The sequence below is a fragment of the Podarcis melisellensis genome (assembly GCF_964234715.1).
Source record: "Podarcis melisellensis genome assembly, chromosome: 18".
Classification (NCBI taxonomy): Eukaryota; Metazoa; Chordata; class Lepidosauria; order Squamata; family Lacertidae; genus Podarcis; species Podarcis melisellensis.
Genome location: NC_138536.1, coordinates 1,969,622 through 1,991,101, shown reverse-complemented (window position 1 = coordinate 1,991,101; position 21,480 = coordinate 1,969,622). Strand labels below are relative to the sequence as shown.

General features: G+C 50.7%; 2 protein-coding genes across 3 annotated transcripts in view; both read left to right on the top strand.

Moving 5' to 3' along the window:
* REXO1 (RNA exonuclease 1 homolog) overlaps positions 1-4,817 on the top strand; it is a 41,316-nt gene extending 36,499 nt beyond the window's left edge. For both annotated transcript variants that reach the window (XM_081895405.1, XM_081895406.1), the window contains exons 15-16: positions 1,263-1,383; positions 2,983-4,817. In XM_081895405.1, the coding sequence (XP_081751531.1) occupies positions 1,263-1,383; positions 2,983-3,071 (210 nt within the window). In that variant the 3' untranslated portion in view covers positions 3,072-4,817. The remainder of the gene's footprint in view (positions 1-1,262; positions 1,384-2,982) is intronic.
* A 10,808-nt stretch (positions 4,818-15,625) lies between these two features.
* On the top strand, positions 15,626-20,461 carry RAX2 (retina and anterior neural fold homeobox 2; the record flags this gene model as incomplete). Its single annotated transcript, XM_081896074.1, has 3 exons — positions 15,626-15,800; positions 17,550-17,725; positions 20,084-20,461. The coding sequence occupies 3 exons, from the start codon at positions 15,626-15,628 to the stop codon at positions 20,459-20,461; spliced, it is 729 nt and encodes a 242-aa protein (XP_081752200.1).
* Positions 20,462-21,480: the final 1,019 nt, after the last annotated feature.

Genomic DNA, 21,480 nt, shown 5'->3' with positions numbered 1-21,480 from the left:
CCCATTCATACAGAAGCAGCTGAGCAACGCTAGATCAGGCAGGTATTCCCCAAACCCATTGCCGCGTCCCGTCCCCCAGTCCTACAGACAAACCCCAAACCCATTGCCGTATACTCCAACCTGGTTTATTCCCAGAGCCGCAACTCTTCAAAGCATACCTTCTATCTCCCTGGTTCCCAACACACACGCCCCACAGGGGGGGCAATCTGATTTTTAGAGAGGGGGCCAATTTGAGAATGAGTTATTAACAATGAATCAGCTTTTAGGCTTCCTCCACGTGAATAGGAGCTCGCTTTTTGAATAATAAGATTCACCGTATTTTTCTGTCTATAAGACGCCTCCTATTTTGGGGGAGGGGATGCGGGTGGCGCTGTGGGTTAAACCCCAGAGCCTAGGACTTGCCGATCAGATGGTTGGCGGTTTGAATCCCCGCAATGACGGGGTGAGCTCCGGTTGCTCAGTCCCAGCTCCTGCCCACCTAGCAGTTCGAAAGCACGTCAAAGTGCAAGTAGATAAATAGGTACTGCTCTGTCGGGAAGGTAAAGGGTGTTTCTGTGCGCTGTTCTGGTTCGCCAAAAGCTGCTTAGTCCTGCTGGCCACATGACCCAGAAGCTGTGGGGCTGGCGGTGGGGGGAAGTGCTGCTTTCCCCCACCGCCAGCCTCAAAGATCCCTGAAGCCTTTGGAGCGCAGCTGCACTCCAAAGGCTTGAGGCTTCGGGGACATCCTTTGTAGCCTCCGCAGGGCGGCGGGGTGCCTTCACCCCACCGCCCTGCGTAGGCTTTGCGCAGCCATCCCGAAGCTGGAACAGCGAGACGGAGGGCTGCACAGCGCCCCGTCTTGCTGTTTTGGCTTCGGGGACAGCAGGCTGCTATCCGCAAGCCTTCAGAGCCCGGTGGGAGTTCCTGCCGGGCTCCCAAGGCTTGCGGAGAGCTGCCCGAAGCCCGGAGTGCTCAGCGCCGCGCTCCCCGGGCTTCAGGTTGCAGGCAGCTGTGCACAAGCCTGCGGAGCCTGGAGGGAACTCCCGCCGGGCTCCGCGGGCTTGCGGATAGCTTCCTGAAGCCTGGAACGCGAGAGGGGTCGGTGCACACCCACCCCTCTCGCTCTCCAGGCTTCATCAAAATCCTGCATTCGCCCCATAGGACGCACACACATTCCCCCTTCGTTTTTGGAGGGGGGAAAGTGCATCCTATAGAGCGAAAGATATGGTACTTGGGGGAAAGGGAAACCCTTTGACCCCGTCTGCGTCCGTCTCTCCCGGCAGCTCATCCACGGGACTGTGGTGGACACGGCTGTCGTCTTCCCTCACCGCTTGGGCTTGCCTTACAAACGAGCTCTGCGCACCTTGATGGCCGACTACCTCAAGCGCATTATCCAGGACAGCGGTGAGAATTTGGAGGGGGATGGGGAGCAAGGGAGGGAATCCGTGGGGTCTTCAGTCCGCCTTCCGCCCTCTCCGCTCCTGAGCTGCAAAGCCCTGGCCACCGAAAACCAGCCTCTCTAAAGTCCTACAGCTCCAATTCCACACACCCCAATGCCCCTTTTCCCCATAAAGGAACAGCCTTACAGTCCCGCTTGGACTACTGCCATGCGCTCTACATGGGGCTGCCTTTGAAGGTCACTCGGAAACTATAACTAATCCAGAATGCGGCAGCTAGACTGGTGACTGGGAGCGGCCGCCGAGATCATGTAACACCGGTCCTGAAAGACCTACATTGGCTCCCAGGACGTTTCCGAGCACAATTCAAAGGGTTGGTGCTGACCTTGAAAGCCCTAAATGGCCCAGTAGACCTGAAGGAGCATCTCCACCCCTATTGTCCATCCCAGACACTGAGGTCCAGCTCCGAGGGCCTTCTGGTGGTTCCCTCCCTGCGAGAAGAGAGATTGTGCAGGGAGCCAGGCAGAGGTCGCACAGTTTGGGAGTCATTTTAGACGCCTGGCTGTCCATGGATGGGCAGGTCAATTCTGTGTCCAGGGCAGCTCCACCTGATATGCAGGATGAGACCCTCCCTGCCCACAGACTGTCTCTCCAGAGTGGTGCATACTCTGATCATCTCCCGCTTGGACTACTGCCATGCGCTCTACGTGGGGCTACCTTTGAAGGTGACCCGGAAACTGCAACTAATCCAGATTGCGGCACCCAGACTGGGGACTGGGAGTGGCCGCTGAGACCATATAATGCGGGTCCTTAAAGACCTACGTTGGCTCCCAGGACGTTTCCGAGCACAATTCAAAGTGTTGGTGCTGACCTTGAAAGCCCTAAACGGCCTTGGTCCAGTATACCTGAAGGAGCATCTCCACCCCTATCGTTCAGCCCGGACACAGGTCCCAGAGCCAAGGGCCAAGATTGATTGAATTTATATACCGCCCTATACCCAGAGGCCTCAGGGCGGTTTACAGAAAACATCACAATATGTAAATTCAAAATAAGAACAATAACCCAAAGAGCCACATTTTAAAAGGGCATAGGATGCCAATGAGGTCAACCAAAGGCCTGGTTAAAAAGAAACGTTTTTGGCTGGCGCCTAAAGGTGTATAATGAAGGCACCAGGCGAACGTCCCTGGGGAGAGCATTCCACAGACGGGGGGCCACTGCAGAGAAGGCCCCGTTCTCATATTGCCACCCTCCGGACCTCTCGAGGAGGAGGCACAGGAATTAGGGCCTCAGAAGATGATCTCTGGGTCCGGGTAGGTCCATATGGAAAGAGGCGGTCCTTGAAGTATTGCAGTCACTCACCGCCCCACCCCATCTTCCATCCCATCTTCCTGAGTCCCTCTTTGGTTGCCCCAAGGCAACGGTGACCAAACTCAGCCCTCCAGCTGTTTTGGGACTACAGCTCCCATCATCCCTAGCTAACAGGACCAGCGGTCAGGGATGATGGGAATTGTAGTCCCAAGCATCTGGAGGGCCGAGTTTGGCCCCCACTGCCCCAGAAGATGAGTCACAACTTCCTGCGTTCTCTCTTTGTCTTTCTTCCCGGCAGTGGAAGGCCACGACTCGAGCGAGGACGCCCGGGCGTGCATGGAACTGATGATCTGGAAGATCAAGGAAGACGCGAAAGTGAAGCGGTGATAGAGGAGAGGCCTCCGCCGTTCTTTCTCCTTCGCCTCTTCTGCTTTTACCGGCGCAGTGCAATAATAATAATAATTATAACAATAACGGCCTCTTGGGAGCCTGGACCTTCCCCCCTTCTGTGTTCGCAGGTATCCCTGCGTAGCTGCTGCTGCTGGCGTCACCACGCCTCTGCCGCCACACTGAGAAAGCGTGCAACCTCGCGAGGCTGGCCGTGACGCCCCTGTCCCCCACGACCTGTAGGCCCGCCGGAGAACTCCAGGATAAAATCTGGGCGGCGCCTAACTCCCCGTAACCCCGTCCCGTTCGCGAACCTCAAAAAACAGAAACTTTGCTTCTCCTTTGGGGACTTAACGTCGGGCTCCCTGTGTGCCGCCACACGTTGGGAAGTCGGCCGTGGTGACTCGGGCAAGCTGCGGAAGCGCTGTCGAGCCGCGCGGGGGCTCCGATCCGGCAGCGGGCTGCCTCCAAACTCGCAACCCCAGGGGAGAAGGCAGAGGCGGCGTGTGGTTGGCAGGGCAGCAGAACTGCCGGCATGGATATACATTTGAGTCCCGGCCGTGGGTACGGCAGGGCATTGCGCTCGCTCCAGGAGCACTGGGGGCCTTCGGTGCAGCCTGCTGGTGCCGACCCGCAGGAAATGGGCCCCCCTGCAAAGATGGGGTTCCCCTCACCCCGTCTCTCAGCGCAACAGGCCCCCCGGTCTCTGCTGCCTACATCATCAGACTCCTTCCCGAGGCAGAGGATTGCCCCATCGGATTGCCCCGGATAAGGGTCAATCCACGACGGGTCCGCCGCCCGCCACCCGAGACCCCGAATTGGCAGTTGCGCAAGTCCTCCAGGGTGGAAAATGGGGCGTGAGCGTGGCAGAGTCGCTGCAGGGACCCTTACGATTCGTCCGCCTTCGCAACTGCAAATCCAGGGAACTCCACTGTTCAGAGCATATCGCGCTTAAGCTCAACCACGACGTTTTAAAAAACACTAGGAAACGCTTCTTCCTAATAATTGCTAATCGCTGCTCTGTGAACGCCCCGTGGGGAAACTTAACCCAGCTCGCTTTGGGGGAGGGGGTAATGCAGGTGGAAATATTTGCCTTGGCGTAAAACGGAAAGGGGTGTTGATGGTTGAATCCACCTCCTCAAATTCCCACACGCTCAGTTATCCGTGAGTGTAAATAACAATGTTCTAGGAACAGAGTGAGTTAGAAGACAGGGTGGGGTGGGGGTGGGGTTGGTTATCTATTTAAAACAAGGGGACGATTCTGCACTACAAGCTATTTTAGCTGAGAAAACTCTTCCTTCCTCTGTCCCCCGAATTTTCATTTAAGGAGAGAGCCTAAAATGCTCTCTTAGAGAGTTTTCAAATGTTTCCCAACGCCGTCAGAACCCGTTCATTCCCTTTAAATACCAGTTCCATGTTTTTGCAGCTCCTAATCTGCCCTCTTCCTTCCTTCTTTCCTGGGTAATAAGAGGAGAAAGCAAGTCTCCTCAGCCCCTGGGGGGAAAAAACCTATTATTATTATTAATAATAATAATAACCTTAGCGTAGGTCGACCTCCTCCGCAGCTGACCTCAGCCGTTCCCTGGTTGACGATTCCCAAATCTCCTTTGTTTTGTTAACACTGTACAGTTAATTAAAAAAAAACAGGCGCTGTAGACTTTGTATATGCAAAACTGGTAAAAACCTGTTAACACTATTTTGTAAATGGTTTTTTTTTTAAAATAAATAAACAAAAAATCCTGGCTATTTGTGGAAAGCACGGTTGGTTGTTTTAGAGATTATCTCTCTGTGTGTGTGTGTTATTCTGCTTACTGGAGAATGTCAGGGATAAAGGGGTGGATAATCCTGAGATTTTTGAAAGGCCACAACTTTGCTGAACGCTTCACCTGCGAAAAGCCAGAAACCTTCAAGTTTAAATCAGAGAGGGCCTTCGGTTTCCTCCATACTTGGTCGAAGTACCAGCTGTGTGTGCAAGAATATGGAAGAACGCAGTCTCTCTTGAGACAGCCGAATGCTTCTTCTTAGATAGGGGGTAACCACTGGAGGGGGGGTTTCTCCTATTAAGAGGATCCATTCCCCTCCTGAGAGTCTACAAGGCAGCTTCCTGTCTTCATTCTCCTTCACCGTTGGATGAGCATTCTATGATGTCACAACAGACGAACCAATCGGTGGCACAGACTTCAACCCCGCCCTGAAAATGCATTCACTTTTTGCATTCGCTCGCAGGAGTGCCATTGTTGTTGTTGAGTCGTTTAGTTGTGTCCGCCTCTTGGTGACCCCCTGGACCAGAGCACGCCAGGCCCTCCTGTCTTCCACTGCCTCCCACAGTTTGGTCAAACTCATGTTCATAGCTTTGAGAACACTGTCCCACCATCTCGTCCTCCGTCATCCCCTTCTCCTTGTGCCCTCCATCTTTCCCAGCATCAGGGTCTTTTCCAGGGAGTCTTCTCTTCTCCTGAGGTGGCCAAAGTCTTGGAGCCTCAGCTTCAGGATCCGTCCTTCCAGTGAGCACTCAGGGCTGATTTCCTTCAGAATGGAGAGGTTTGATCTTCTTGCAGTCCATGGGACTCTCAAGAGTCTCCTCCAGCACCAGAATTCAAAAGCATCATTTCTTTGCCCCTTATTCCTCAAACTCTCCCAGATCCCTTAGGTGACCCTCCCAGGTTTCCAGCTCCCTTAAATGACTCCCTTGTTGCCTCTTAATCTTGGATCTCCTGTCCAGACCCTGAAAGATCTCCTGACCCCATATCCCTATTTTCCAACTACAGTGGTACATCAGGTTACAGACGCTTCAGGTTACAGACTCCGCTAACCCAGAAATAGTGCCTCAGGTTAAGAACTTTGCTTCAGGATGAGAACAGAAATTGGGCTCCGGCGGCGCAGCGGCAGCAGGAGGCCCCATGAGCTAAAGTGGTGCTTCAGGTTAAGAACAGTTTCAGGTTAAGAACGGACCTCCCGAACGAAATAAGTTCTTAACTTGAGGTACCACTGTATCCCAAACCACACTGCCCATTCTCTCCATTCCTCTGAGTAAGACGTAGGTGTCCTCTTGTATTAATTCTGTGCCAGACCTATTTTCACACCAGTTGTGCTTCGGGCTGTTCAGATCAGGAGTTCATTTTGTATTTACAGTGGTACCTCGGGTTAAGTCTTGGAGCCTCTGCTTCAGGATCTGTCTTTCCAGTGAGCACTCAGGGCTGATTTCCTTAATGGATAGGAGTGCCATAGTTCACACTATTTGCATTCTCTCGCTCCGGCATAGTTTGCACAGCGCGAAGAAGCCCTTTCGTTTCCCCTTCATCTCCCAGCTTCCAGCTCCATCGCGAGTTCTGGTGCTGGGAGGAAAGTTGCTCTCTCCATGCCGGGCGCAGTTTTGGAAACTCGGCCCAACTCGCTCGAGGAGTCTGGATCGCGAAGGAAAAATCGGAGTGAAATCCACTGCGCCGTCGACTCTGGCATCTCGCCTGCGGGAGGTGGGGGTCAGAGGTCAGGCAGAGCCGGCCGGGCTTTTTTGCGATGGAGACTTTGCTGCGTTAAACATGCCTATTTTAAGCCTGTTTGCACCCCTGGCTGGGTTCCCCGTGGGGGTCAGCCCCCCATCGCCACCCCTACGCCAGAGCCTCCCATTGTCCACGCTATCGATCAGGGTGCTGAGCCTCATTAAAACCTCTTCTCCGGTTAATTTGCCTCTTGTAAGCTCCTTTTGGCCGGCAAATGTGGGATGGACAGTCACAGAAGCGGGGAGAGTGGCTGGCTGAGAGTCTCCCGCTGAGATATCGACGGACCTGTCACAACCCGTTTGCCCCTCGTGACGTCTGAAGGGGGCTGCGTTGCAATGAAATGTCCCCGAGTTGAAAGCTCCCCACTGAATCAACCACCGGTTCAGTGTTTTGGGGAATTTCGTCATCCCATTTCATCTCTCCCCTTCCCCTCTTCCAGCGACAGCTTTGGAATCGCCACCAAAGCATCCTTAGTTTGCCAGTTCCGTGGCTGCATTAGAAGATTGCTTCAGTTTGCAGGCAGGAACTTCGGATGCTCATCTCCGATCAGGTGATATTTGGCTAATAATAATAATTACTATTCTATAATAACAATAAAAAAATTGTCCAGTAGCACCTTAAAGACCAACATGCATATGAAAGCTTATACCAAGAACAAAGTTACAGATAGGTAGCCGTGTGGGTCTGCCATAGTCAAAACAAAAAAAAAATTCCTTCCAGTAGCACCTTCCAGTAGACCAACTAAGTTAGTTCTTGGTATGAGCTTTCGTGTGCATGCACACTTCTTCAGATACACAGCAAGAACAAACTTAGTTAGTCTCATAAGGTGCTACTGGACGATATTTTAATTTTTATATATATTTTGACTGCATCAGACCAACACGGCTACCTATCTGAATCTAGTACTATTGCAGTGGTACCTCTGGTTATGTACTTAATTCGTTCCGGAGGTCCGTTCTTAACCTGAAACTGTTCTTAACCTGAAGCACCACTTTAGCTAATGGGGCCTCCCACTGCTGCCACACCGCCGGAGCACCATTTCTGTTCTCCTGAAGCAAAGCCCTTAACCCGAGGTACTATTTCTGGGTTAGCGGAGTGTGTAACCTGAAGCGTATGTAACCTGAAGCTTATGTAACCCGAGGTACCACTGTATTATATTATTATTATTCTTTGGCGATCACTCGTAGCTGAGTAAGATTGTCTTCGATAAACACGCTTTTAACAATGAGTCTGTAAGTGACCATGGAGGCCAATTCTGGATCCACACGTCCTTCCACAGTGGGGACATTGGTTTTTTGGGTGGGAGTTGATCCCAGTGAGGGTTTGCCAAGCGTGCCTTCCTCTTAGCACGCTTCTCCCTTGCGTCCTGAGTTCGAGTGTCTTCAAAGCCCAGGACACCTTTGGCAAAGGCTGTTCTCCAACTGGAGCGCTCGCAGGCCAGTGTTTCTCAGTCATCGGTGTTTATACTACATTTTTTTAGATTTGCCTTGAGACAGTCTTTGAAGCTCTTTTGCTGACCACCACCATTACGCTTCCCATTTTTAAGTTCAGAATAGAGTATAACAAGAATCCCCTCCTCTAATGAGTCAGAAATTAAGGACCTAAGCTGTGGATTTAAGGCTGTGTGGAGATAAACTTTGGATCCAAAGCAATGTTTCAAGATGAAGCTGGAAAGCTAAGAGTTTTGGAATGACGCAGTTAAAAATGCCGTCGCCATTTTGGGAGGCATTGTTGGAGCTCTTGGGTCTGGGAGGAGAAAGAGAGAAATAGAGTTGTTTACATATCGTGGATCAACTCCTCAGTGGGACTTAAGAGCGACAATGCCAAATTTATGATGGAAAGAGTGATGTTATCTACGAAGGAGATATATGGAAACCATTTGGACTTAGTGGAGGAACAGGAAATCCACACAGGATTATTATACTTGCTTATCGGCTTAAGGAGACTAACAGAAGAGATCGTAAAGGAAAAAGAGAAATTATATGAACAAGATATGATGTGGAAACACCAAGATAAGATTGGATAGAATTATGAACTTTGTCTGGACTGATTGGGACCGATTTGGACATTAACGCAGTAATAAGAAGATGATCTGAATCCCCCTTTGGATCTTGAAGTATGGGTCCCCCAACAAAATTTAAAAATTTGGCTTTGTAATTTGGAATTTATGCGATGTGATTTAATTTGATGTGATTGGCCAGTTAATAAAAATTATTTTAAAAAAAGAAGTTTGGAATAGAGTAGGCATGCTCTGGTCCATGGGGGTCATGAAGAGTCAGACACGACTAAATGACTAAACAACAAAGTTCCAAGTCTGGGAACCTCTGGACTCGATGACCCTCTGCGATCCTTAGGATCCCTTCCTGCAATTCTGTGATTCTTTTGCCAGGCCTGGACTGTCCAGCAATTCATCCTCGTTGGATAGTCTGCGAGTTCTAGTGTTAGGAGAGGGGGAGAAAAGCTCTTTCCTGTAGCTACTTGGTGGTGCATCCTTTTATAAACCACTTCTTCCTTGCCTTTTCCCCAAACTTTAAAAAGCCCCAAACCCCACAGCCCTTCCAAATTGGGGAATCACTACGTCCCCCCTGCAGGACTGTAGAAAGTCGTGTTGATTCACAGAAGGCTAGCAGTTGGGAAGGGAGAAATCTCCCAGCTCGGCTGTCCCACTAGTGTGGGGGTTTTTTAGAGGGGACTCCCGCTGTGAAGCATTCAGGCCCCTTTCGTTCAGCTTAGCCCCCTCCGCGCAGCCACGAGGCCGTTGGTGTCAGGGGTGATCGGGAGTGATCGATCCCACCTTTTGAAAGGCAATTTCATTCCTATAAAACTACGTTTTGTTCCCGGACAGCCGGAGCAAATTGTAGGGGAGGGTGAGGGGGTTGCACGGTCAGCCGAAAGCATGGGGCACGCAAAGAAGGGGTTGTTTTTTTGGGTGGGGGAGCTTAGTGAGCAAACGGATCGATCAGGAATCGGGAAGCTGATTAGAGGATGGGGGTAAGCTCTTTAGCGAGCAACGTCCGAAGGTTTCAAGGCCATTGATCTCCTGAGCACATCTGTGCTCTTGTTAACTATTTTGTTTGCAGTTTTTACTATTTGCACCCGGGGCGGATGTTTGCTTGTTTCAATGCGCACGTCTCGATTCCGCTCTTCCCGGACCAGATCTGTGAGCCCCAAAGCGCTGTTCTCCCTCCAAGCTAGTTCTCCAACCAAAGAACATGTGCAAAGGTCCTTTGCTGGGCCAAACCACATACCAAAAATAGCCATGAAAAATGAATGCATGGCTGTTTCGATGGCACTATCCGGACATGGAAGTTAGTGTGGCAAATATCAGCCGCTGATGTTCACATTTTTGGCTTGCTGGTTGCCTAAATTCATTTCTTTATTAGCACCTGTGCATTTTGTAGCTTATTTTGGAGAGGTTTACAAAAAGAAAGAAATATCAGTTCTAAGATGCTCCCGGGCCTCAAGTTCACAATCTAAAGAAAACGATGCAACATGCAAGCAACATGGGATTGAGAGGGAGGGAGAAAGCAAGCTCACAGGCACATAGAATTTTATGATGATAATAATGATTTATTATTTATACCCCGCCCATCTGGCTGGGTTTCCCCAGCCACTCTGGGCGGCTCCCAACAGAATATTAAGAACACCAAACACTGAAAACTACTAAAATACAATAATGCATCAAATGTTAAAAGCTTCCCTAAACAGGGCTGCCTTCAGATGTCTTCTAAAAGTCAGATAGCTGTTTATTTCCTTGACATCTGATGGGAGGGCGTCCCATCCCCTGAGAAGGCTCTCTGCCTGGTTCCCTGTAACCTCGCTTCTCGCAGGGAGGGGGCCGCCAGAAGGCCCTTGGGAGAAGGACCCCGGTGTTCGGGGTGGAGACGCTCCTTCAGGTCTACTGGGCCATTTAGGGCTTTCAAGGCCAGCACCAACCCTTTGAATTGTGCCCGGAAACGTTCTGGGAGCCAATGTAGGTCTTTCAGGACCGGTGTTATGTGGTCTCCACGCCCAGTTCCCAGTCTGGCTGCCGCATTCTGGATTAGTTGCAGTTTCCGGGTCACCTTCAAAGGCAGCTCCACGGAGAGCGCATGGCAGTAGTCCAAGTGGGAGATAACCAGCGCATGCACCACTCTGGCCAGACAGTCTGCGGGCAGGGAGGGTCTCATCCTGCGTATCAGGTGGAGCTGCCCTGGACACAGAATTGACCTGCTCATTCATGGACAGCCAGGAGTCCAAAATGACTCCCAGACTGTGCGACCTCTGCCTGGCTCCCTGCACAACCTCTCTTCTCGCAATGAAGGAACCGCCAGAAGGCCCTCGGAGCTGGACCTCAGTGTCTGGGATGGACAGTAGGGGTGGAGATGCTGCTTCGGGTCTACTGGGCCATTTAGGGCTTTCAAGGTCAGCACCAACACTTTGAATTGTGCTCGGAAACGTCCTGGGAGCCAATATAGGTCTTTCAAGACCGGGGTTATATGGTCTCCACTCCCAGTCCCCAGTCTGGCTGCCAAATTCTGGATTAGTTGCAGTTTCCGGGTCACCTTCAAAGGCAGCCCCACGGAGAGCGCATGGCAGTAGTCCAAGTGGGAGATAACCAGCGCATGCACCACTCTGGCCAGACAGTCTGCGGGCAGGGTCCTCTCTGTCCCCATCATCGCACAGAACAGGGAGGTGTTATTTGCGAACCCTCCACCGAAACCGGGTGGTTTTCCCAATTGCTTGCACATCTGTGGGCCTCCACATCTCCCGGTGCCTTGGTGGGTTCGCATTTTGACTATCCCATGCTGGCTGAGGAGGAAATCGTCTCTCCAAGCCCTCTCCACGCTTGTCAGACCTTGTTAGCGTCCCCAGCAAAGAAGTCATCTCATTTTCTGCCCCTGTACCCCCCCCCCCCAGCCGCCGAATGCAAAATCCCCTCTCTCAAAGAGGGTGAGTCTGGATTAGGGGCCCTGAGGTTTTGCTGTCCTGGCTTTGCCTAAACTCAAATCCCCCCGGTCTAATATCTCCCGTGCTGCAAGATCTCAAAAGCACCTGGACTAAAATGATCTATCCAAAACTTCACTCTGGTGGTTTATCACCACAACAGCTACTCACTTTGGGTTTTAGTAAAGCGAACCGTCTAATTTGTCAGCGCCAGGACACGGGTGGCGCTGTGGGTTAAACCACAGCGCCCAGGACTTGCCGATCAGAAGGTCGGCGGTTCGAATCCCCGTGACGGGGTGAGCTCCTGTTGCTCGGTCCCTGCTCCTGCCAACCTAGCAGTTCGAAAGCACTTCAAAGTGCAAGTAAATAAATAGGTACCGCTCCGGCGGGAAGGTAAACGGCGTTTCTGTGCGCTGCTCTGGTTCGCCAGAAGCGGCTTAGTCCTGCTGGCCACATGACCCTGAAGCTGTACGCCGGCTCCCTCGGCCAGTAAAGAGAGATGAGCGCCGCAACCCCAGAGTCGGCCACGACTGGACCTAATGGTCAGGGGTCCCTTTACCTTTTACCTAAATGATATTGAGCGTCAGAACAGCTTGGCCACAATAAGGAAATTTTGCCCATGGCATGACTATTTTTCTTCCCATTTCCACTCTCTGGCACCCGATCTGCATAACCGAGCAATTCTAAAATATAGACGTGCTTTTACTCTCGCAAGATGCCCTCGTCTGGACCTGAGGGACGATTCCAACATATCCCACACGAAAAACGTCCCTGTGGAGACAGCCGTCCCGAATCGGCGGCACATGCCCTTCTGGCTTGCCCTCTTGATAAAGGCTTGAGGAATGAGATTATCACCCCTCTTTTATCGTCCATCTCGGGTCGCCCAGCCACTGCCCCAGGGTCCTCTCTCCGGGCAGATCAAGAGGAGCAGGTGACAGCAAAGGTGGCAAGGTTTTTTGCTGGGGCAATCAGAATAAGGTCCACTCTTTGACTACTGATTCCAAACCCCAAAATGTATTTTATGATATTGACTTTTTATTTCAAATCTTTGCATATTGTATTGTTGTTTTATTGCTGCGGCCGATGGCTGGCGCAAATAAAGATTCATTCATTCATACCTGTCCAAGCAAGAGCGACGCTGCTTTTTAAAATGGACAGGAGAGAAGAGAGGTGGTGATGCTGATCTTTTTACATGCTCAGAGAACTTTACTCCTTGGAAAGCCTAAAGACCGCTCTGAGCCAGCAGTTATGTCAAAAGTAGAAAAAAGAACCGAGAAATTACACAAATACCATGAAATACCATGAAAATCCCTGAAACGAGAAGTAATCGAATAGTTCAGTGAAACGAGGTTTGTAGACGGCGTCCCGTTAAGGCTTTGTACAATTCTAGGTTTTTCTATTTTTTTCCTTAAACCTTTTGATTTCTATTATTTTGTTTATTTCTATAAGATAATATAAGAATGGAAAATATTTAAGGAATATATAAGACTACATTGCAAAAACAACACTGCCTTAGCAGAACTGGAATGACACTTGCGAACGCTAAATACTATTTACATGTTGTACTATTTTATTGTTGTTAGCTGCCCTGAGCCCAGCTTCGGCTGGGGAGGGCGGGAAATAAATAAAATTTATTATTATTATTATTATTATTATTATTATTATTATTATTATTAAAAAATAAATGTAACAAATATCTTAGTAGGATGTAAGAAAAAGGATACAAAATAAAACTGCGAGATAATACCACGACGATAGAAAAAGAACGATTGGAAGTTTCTTGTTAAAAAAAAAAAAATATTTGAAGGACATGATGTTGTATAAATCTTTGGTTTTCTTTTCATTGTTTTCTCTTTTTTTCTTTTTTCATATTTTTTTCTTGCTTTTAAGTCGTGAAGTTTCCCCCCTATTTTTATTTAACCTTGTTATACCTACCCTAGTTGTATGTTTGTATTTTAAACCGATAGATAGATATAGATAGATAGATAGATAGATAGATAGATAGATAGATAGATAGATAGATGATAGATAGATAGATGATAGATAGATAGATGATAGATAGATATAGATAGATAGATAGATAGATAGATAGATAGATAGATAGATGATAGATAGATAGATATAGGTAGGTACACACACACACACACACACACACATATATATTACTTTTTTCTCTTTTTTCCTTTTTCATATTTTTTTCTTGCTTTTAATTTAACCTATTTTAATTTAACCTTGTTATACCTACCCTAGTTGTATGTTTGTATTTTAAACCTACACACACACACACACACACACACACACACATATATATATATTTGGCTGAGCTCTGGTTAAGTTCCCACTAGATTTGGGGAGGGGTGCAGGAGGAAAGTTGGGGGGGGGGAGAGGTCGGAGAGTTTGACATGTGCCCCTCGCTTACAAGCCCCCCTTCCCCCAAATCCCCCAAGCTGTTAAATAGCAGAGGATGAACAGGAGCTGGGAGTTAGAGCCATGAAGGCGGGGGAGTGAAGAAGGAAGAGAGAAAGAAAGAGAGATATTGCGAGTTGGTGAGTGATTTATGTGGGGTGCAAACCCGGAAGGAAGTGTTCCGGTTTGCAAACTTTTTCTGGAAGCCGAACGTGCTCCGCTTTGAGTGTAACGCTGAGGTCTGTCTTTTCCCCCTATTTATTTTGCGTTTTTGTGGCTCTTTTTCATTTTGTTTTTGCGACTGCGTGGAACCCAGTTCAGCTACTGGTGGATCGATTGTGTGACTGCAGTACACTGTTTATTGCTTCCATTTTATGGATCAACGGTCTCGTTCGAAAGCAAAATCCATGCTGAATGGCTGTTTTAGGGGTTGTTTTTAAAAGCCTGGAACGGATTAATCTGTTTTGAATTCCTTTCTATGGGGAAGTGAGCCTTGGTTTTGGAACGCTTTGGTTTTGGAATGGAATTTCCGGAATGGATTAAGTTTGACAACCAAGGTACCACTGTGTGTATGTGTGTGTGTGACCCTAAAAGAAAATTATTATTATTATTATTATTATTGTTATTATTATTATTATTATTACAGTGGTACCTCCGGTTGCAAATGGGATCCGTTCTGGAGGCCTGTTTGCAACCTGAACAGAACGCAACCTGCGTCTGCACGTTCTCGATTCGCCGCTTCTGCGCATGCACGTGGCGTCATTTTGCACATCTGCACATGCGCGAATGGTGAAACCCGGAAGTAACCCGTTCCGTTACTTCTGGGTGGCCGCGGGACGCAACCTGAAGCAAACGTAACATGAGGTGTGACTGTACTGTATTATTATTTTATTTTAAGAAGAACTACTCCCTCTGAAAGGGACGCGGGTGGCGCTGTGGGTTAAACCCAAGAGCCTAGAACTTGCTAATCAGAAGGTCGGCGGTTCGAATCCCCGCAATGACGGGGTGAGCTCCCATTGCTCGGTCCCTGCTCCTGCCCACCTAGCAGTTCGAAAGCACGTCAAAGTGCAAGTAGATAAATAGGTACCACTCTGGTGGGAAGGTAAACGGCGTTTCCGTACACTGCTCTGGTTCGCCAGAAGCGGCTTAGTCCTGCTGGCCACATGACCCAGAAGCTGTACGCTGGCTCCCTCGGCCAATAAAGCGAGATGAGCGCCGCAACCCCAGAGTCGGCCACGACTGGACCTAATGGTCAGGGGTCCCTTTACCATTAGGGACATGGATGGCGCTGTGGGTTAAACCACAGAGCCTAGGACTTGTCGATCAGAAGGTTGGCGGTTCGAATTCCCGCAATGACGGGGTGAGCTCCCATTGCTCGGTCCCTGCTTCTGCCAACCTACCAGTTTGAAAGCACGTCAAAGTGCAAGTAGATAAATAGGTACCACTCTGGCGGGAAGGTAAACGGCGTTTCCGTGCGCTGCTCTGGTTCGCCAGAAGCGGCTTAGTTCTGCTGGCCACATGACCCGGAAGCTGTACGCTGGCTCCCTCGGCCAGTAAAGCGAGATGAGCGCCGCAACCCCAGAGTCGGCCATGACTGGACCTAATGGTCAGGGGTCCCTTTACCTTTACCTTTACTTCCTCTGAAGCTGCCTCTTGCAGACTTTGCCATGTTCTTTGGCTAATACATTTGCCTCCCTCTATTCTTCTAGACAAAAGAGGACCATGTACCATATAACTGGCAGCGTCGCTTTCCCGCTGATGACCTCTCCGTCGCTCCTATACACAGTGCCACCCCCTCTTCCGCAAGCTCCGGGAGGGTGCTGCTCTCCCTTTCCGCTGGCACCCTCGACTCAACCCACGCCTTTCTGCGCCGTCCCCGCCATGGATCACCTGGCAGGTAAAAGGGGCTGGACCGGCTGCCCTCCAAGGTGGGCTGTTGGTTCTGCAAAACGGGGCTGCCGGGCGGTCGAGATCAGTCACAGAACTGTAGAATTGTAGAATTGGAAAGGGACCCCCTGGGGTCATCCAGCTCAACCCCTGGGGATGCCGGCCAAAGCGTCCCAGACAGATGGCCCCTTAGGAGGAAAGGGTCTTAAGCCTGCCCCCCCCCACCTGCCTACCTTCTTACTTACAAACAGCTCGGATAGTGGCCCTGCTTGCCTGCCATCTTCCTTAGTCTCTGTGCTGCTACTTGTAATAATAATAATTTATTATTTATACCCCGCCCATCTGGCTGGGCTTCCCCAGCCAATCTGGGCGGCTTCCAACAAAATATTAAAATACAGTAGTCTATTAAACATTAAAAGCTTCCCTAGACAGGGCTGCCTTGAGATGTCTTCTAAAAGTCAGGTAGTTGTTTATTTCCTTGACATCTGAAGGGAGGGCGCCACCACCGAGAAGGCCCTTTGCCTGGTTCCCTGTAACCTCACTAGGTCAAGCGGAGAGGCAGCGACAGACCCAAAGTCACAGCCAGGGAGCTTCAGGGCCAAGGGGAGATTTGAACCCGGGTCTCTCAGTTCCCAGTAAGTCGCTCTCTAACCCCTAAACAATACTGGGTCTCTGATTTTGATATGATATACCACCCTCAGCCAGTGGCGTAGCATGGGTTGTCAGCACCCAGGGCAAGGCAAGTAATTTGCACCCCCTAACCTGTGGATTTGCGCCCCCTAACCCGTGGATTTGCGCCCCCTAACCCTAACCCCCAGACGTTGCGCCCGGTGCGGCCGGCCCCCCCTGCACCCCCACGCTACGCCACTGCCCTCAGCCACTCTGGGTGGCTTCCAACAAAACACTAAAATATAATAACCTATTAAACATTAAAAGCTTCCCTAAACAGGGCTGCCTTCAGACATCTTCTAAAAGTCAGGTAGTTGTTTATTTCCTTGACATCTGGTGGTGGTGGGGCGTTCCACAGGGCGGGCGCCACCACCGAGAAGGCCTTCTGCCTGGTTCCCTGAAACCTTGCTTCTCGCAGGGAGGGAACTGCCAGAAGGCCCTTCAGGAGAGGGACCCTGGTGTCCGGGGTGGAGACACTCCTTCAGGTATACTGGGCCAAGGCCATTTAGGGCTTTAAATGTCAGCACCAATACTTTGAATTGTGCTTGGAAACGTCCTGGGAGCCAGTGTAGGTCTTTCAGGACCAGTGTTATGTGGTCTCCACTCCCAGTCCCCAGTCTGGCTGCCGCATTCTGGATTAGTTGCAGTTTCCAGGTCACCTTCCAAGGCAGCCCCACGGAGAGCGCATGGCAGTAGTCCAAGCGGGAGATAACCAGAGCATGCACCACTCTGGAGAGACAGTGCGCAAGCAGGTAGGGTCTCATCCTGCGTCCCAGATGGAGCTGCCCTGGACACAGAATTGACCTGCGTCTCCATGGACAGCTGTGAGTCCAAAATGACCCCCAAGCTGCGCACTGGTCCTTCAGGGGCACAGCGACCCCATTCAGGACGAGGGAGTCCCCCATATCCGCGGACCAGATTGAGAAGGCAATTGGGCTGGATCCGGCCCCTGGTCCTTCGTTTGCCTACCCACGCCTTAGCTTAATACTAGACAGACCAGGTTTTCCCACGATGGTCCAGGCTTCCATTTCTTTCCCTCTCCCTCCTCCGCAAATAATAATAATAATAAAAGCCTTTTGCACGTGCACAGAAATCTTCCTGGACCTGCACTACGGCCTGCCACAGAGGCACCGCCGGAGCCGGACCGTCTTCACGGCACAGCAGAGAGAGGCTTTGGAGAGCACCTTTGAGCGGACCCATTACCCAGACGTGGGCACCCGAGAGAGGCTGTCCGCTTTCGCCAACCTGCCCGAGGCTCGCGTACAGGTAATTTCAGGAGCGCACCCTCGGTGGCGAGGGAGGTGGGGAAATTTAGCTCGCTTTCCCCAGCTCCCGTCGACGTGCTGCAGCAGAGACAGGCGTTTCTCAAGTCTGCCTCTGAGGCAGACCCATGTTGCCTGGGTTGCTGGCGGTGAAATATTTCATAGGGAACAGTTAGAGCCAGAGGCGTCAATTTGCAAGGGTGATGGAGGCAGGGACCAACGCTGCACACATGACCTTGCGATGTCCCGGTTTTTTCTCCTTCATATAATCCTTCTTATTAAAGGTAAAGGGACCCCTGACCATTAGGTCCAGTCGTGGCCGACTCTGGGGTTGCAACGCTCATCGCGGTTTATTGGCCGAGGGAGCCGGTGTCCAGCTTCCGGGTCATGTGGCCAGCAGGACTAAGCCGCTTCTGGCGAACCAGAGCAGCGCACGGAAACGCCGTTTACCTTCCCGCTGAAGCAGTACCTATTTATCTACTTGCACTGTCATCCCCTTCTCCTTGTGCCCTCCATATTTCCCAACATCAGGGTCTTTTCCAGGGAGTCTTCTCTTCTCCTGAGGTGGCCAAAGTCTTGGAGCCTCAGCTTCAGGATCTGTCCTTCCAGTGAGCACTCAGGGCTGATTTCCTTCCGAATGCAGAGGTTTGATCTTCTTGCAGTCCATGGGACTCTCAAGAGTCTCCTCCAGCACCAGAATTCAAAAGCATCCGTTCTTCGGCCATCAGCCTTCTTGATGGTCCAGCTCTCACTTCCATACATCACTACTGGGAAAACCATAGCTTTAACTATAGGTATAAAAGATACCTATTAGGTCCATCAATTACCATATAGCATATATTCAACACAAAAAAACCAGCAACAATTTGTTGTTGACAAAGGACATCTGAACGTAGAAAAGGCCCCATTACCTTCAGGAGCTGGGGGCCTCATCCAGCCCTGTCTGGGATTATGATTGAAATTACGATGTCCCTATTTTCATTGCAGAAATGTTGGAGGGTACGTGCAACCCGTTCGCTTGGGAGCACGCTGTCTTGCAAAAGAGCCCTGATATTTTGGCAGGGGTCAAACCCTGACCTCTTCCCATCCCTATAATTTACCAGGATGAAAGGTTTGGGACCTTATCATCGTTCCCTTCAAACCTCAACTTGCATAATACCTCCCAGTTTATTATAGGGGCATTCCTGCAGATAATTGTACGTCTTGGCTGGCACTTTCATTTAGCATAGCGCCGTCTCTCAATTTTCCATTTGCCTCCCACACACCCAAACCTCCCCCCCCCCCACCAGCAAGAGAGGATTATTCCACTGGCCATACTGGTTTATACTTTGGTATTTTCCTGGGACAGAGCTAGGAAGGACACAGACTTATCCTCAGCTTAAAAATTTGGCACATAGGTGGCCCAGCGGGGAGGTTGCCACAGTCTGCGCCATTCTCCCTGAGCTGCTAGCTTTCTGCAAATCGGGGAGGTGGCCGCAGTTTGTGCATTCAAGCACACTATCCTTCATAGCAAATGAACACTAACTGAGAGGACTGGGCTGTCTCTCTCCTCTCCTTCCTCTATCAATAATAATAATAATAATAATAATTTATACCCCGCCCATCTGTGTTTCCCAGCCACACTGGGTGGCTCCCAACAGAATATTAAAAACACAATAAAACATCAGAAATTAAAAGTTTCCCTAAAGAGGGCTGACTTCAGATGTCTTCTAAAAGTCAGGTAGTTGTTTTTCTCTTTGACATCTGGTGGGAGGGCGTTCCACAGGGCAGGCGCCACCACCGAAAAGGCCCTCTGCCTGGTTCCTTGTAACCTCGCTTTTTGCAGGGAGGGAACCACCAGAAGGCCCTCGGAAGATGGACCCAGGTGTCCGGGCTGGACTTTGGGGGTGGAGAAGCTCCTTCAGGGATACTGGGCCTTTGAGGCTGTTTAGGGCTTTCAAGGTCAGCACCAACCCTTTGAATTGTGCTTGGAAATGTCCTGGGAGCCAATGTAGGTCTTTCAGGACCGGGGTTATATGGTATCCACTCCCAGTCCCCAGTCTGGCTGCCGCATTCTGGATTAGTTGCAGTTTCTGGGTCACCTTCAAAGGCAGCCCCACGTAGAGCGCATGGCAGTAGTCCAAGCGGGAGATAACCAGAGCATGCAAGACTGTGGTCAGGGAGGGTCTCATCCTGCGTACCAGATGGAGCTGCCCTGGACACAGAACTGACCTGCACCTCCATGGACAGCTGTGAGTCCAAAATGACTCCCAGGCTGCACATCTGGTTCTTCAGGGCCACAGTTGCCCCATTCAGGACCAGGGAGTCTGTCACACCTGCCCGTCCCCCAGTAGGCCAATGTAACACTCATTCTTCCACCCAGGTGTGGTTCAAAAACCGACGGGCCAAATTCCGCAAGAGCCAGCACGAACCGCGGAAGAAGCCCCCCAGGACCAACGACCCCCCTGGCATCCTTGCGGGAGGAAGAGGAGCGACAGTGACGGAGCGGCGCCATTTGGAAGCACCTCAGATGTGGACCACATCAAAGAGCGCCGTGCCAGGGAAGAAACAGCTTGTCATCGCCGTAGCAGAGGACTGTACAGACGCCGGTCCGAGGCCTCTCCTGGGGGGTGCCCAAGCAGTTTCTGGCGCTGCCCCCCTGGACCCCACACCCCTGCAAAGAGAGACCAGGAGGAGGCAGTATTTGGGACTGTGGTGTGGGTCTGCATTGCCGTTGCAGGCTTATTGGCTGAGCACGTAGGCGACAAGAGTCTGGGATTTCCCCGTTCACAACCTGCATAATAATAACAATAATTTATTATTTATACCCCGCCCATCTGGCTGGGCTTCCCCAGCCACTCTGGGCGACTTCCAAAAAATATTAAAATATTGTAATACAACAAACATTAAAAGCTTCCCTAAACAGGGCTGCCTTCAGATGTCTTCTAAAAGTCTGGTAGTTGTTGTTCTCTTTGACATCTGGTGGGAGGGAGTTCCACAGGGCAGGCGCCACCACCGAGAAGGCCCTCTGCCTGGTTCCCTGTAACTTGGTTTCTTGCAGTGAGGGAACCGCCAGGAGGCCCTCGGAGCTGGACCTCAGTGTCCAGGCTGGACTTTGGGGGTGGAGACGCTCCTTCAGGTCTACTGGGCCAGGGCCGTTTAGGGCTTTAAAGGTCAACACCAACACTTTGAATTGTGCTCGGAAACATACTGGGAGCCAATGTAGGTCTTTCAGGACCGGTGTTATATGGTCTCGGCGGCCGCTCCCAGTCCCCAGTCTAGCTGCCGCATTCTGGATTAGTTGTAGTTTCCAGGTCACCTTTAAAGGCAGCCCCACACAGAGCACATTGCAGTAGTCCAAGTGGGAGATAACCAGAGCATGCACTACTCTGGCCAGACAGTCTGCGGGCAGGGAAGGTCTCATCCTGCGTACCAGATGGAGCTGCCCTGGACACAGAACTGACCTGCACCTCCATGGACAGCTGTGAGTCCAAAAAGACTCCCAGGCTGCGCACCTGGTCCTTCGGGGGTGCAGTGACCCCATTCAGGATGCAGGACGCATTTTGCTCTCCAAAGTTGCAAAGCTGTAGCCCTGTGGGTGCAGCAACTGCCTTGCATGCAGAAGGCCCCAGTTTATTTTAAATATTACAGTGGTCCCTTGGTCCTCAAACACCTTGGACCTCAAACAAATTGGAACCCAAACACTGCAAGCCCGGAAGTAAGCGTTCCGGTTTGCGAACTTTTTTCGGAAGCCGAACGTGCTCCAGTTTGAGTGCCACG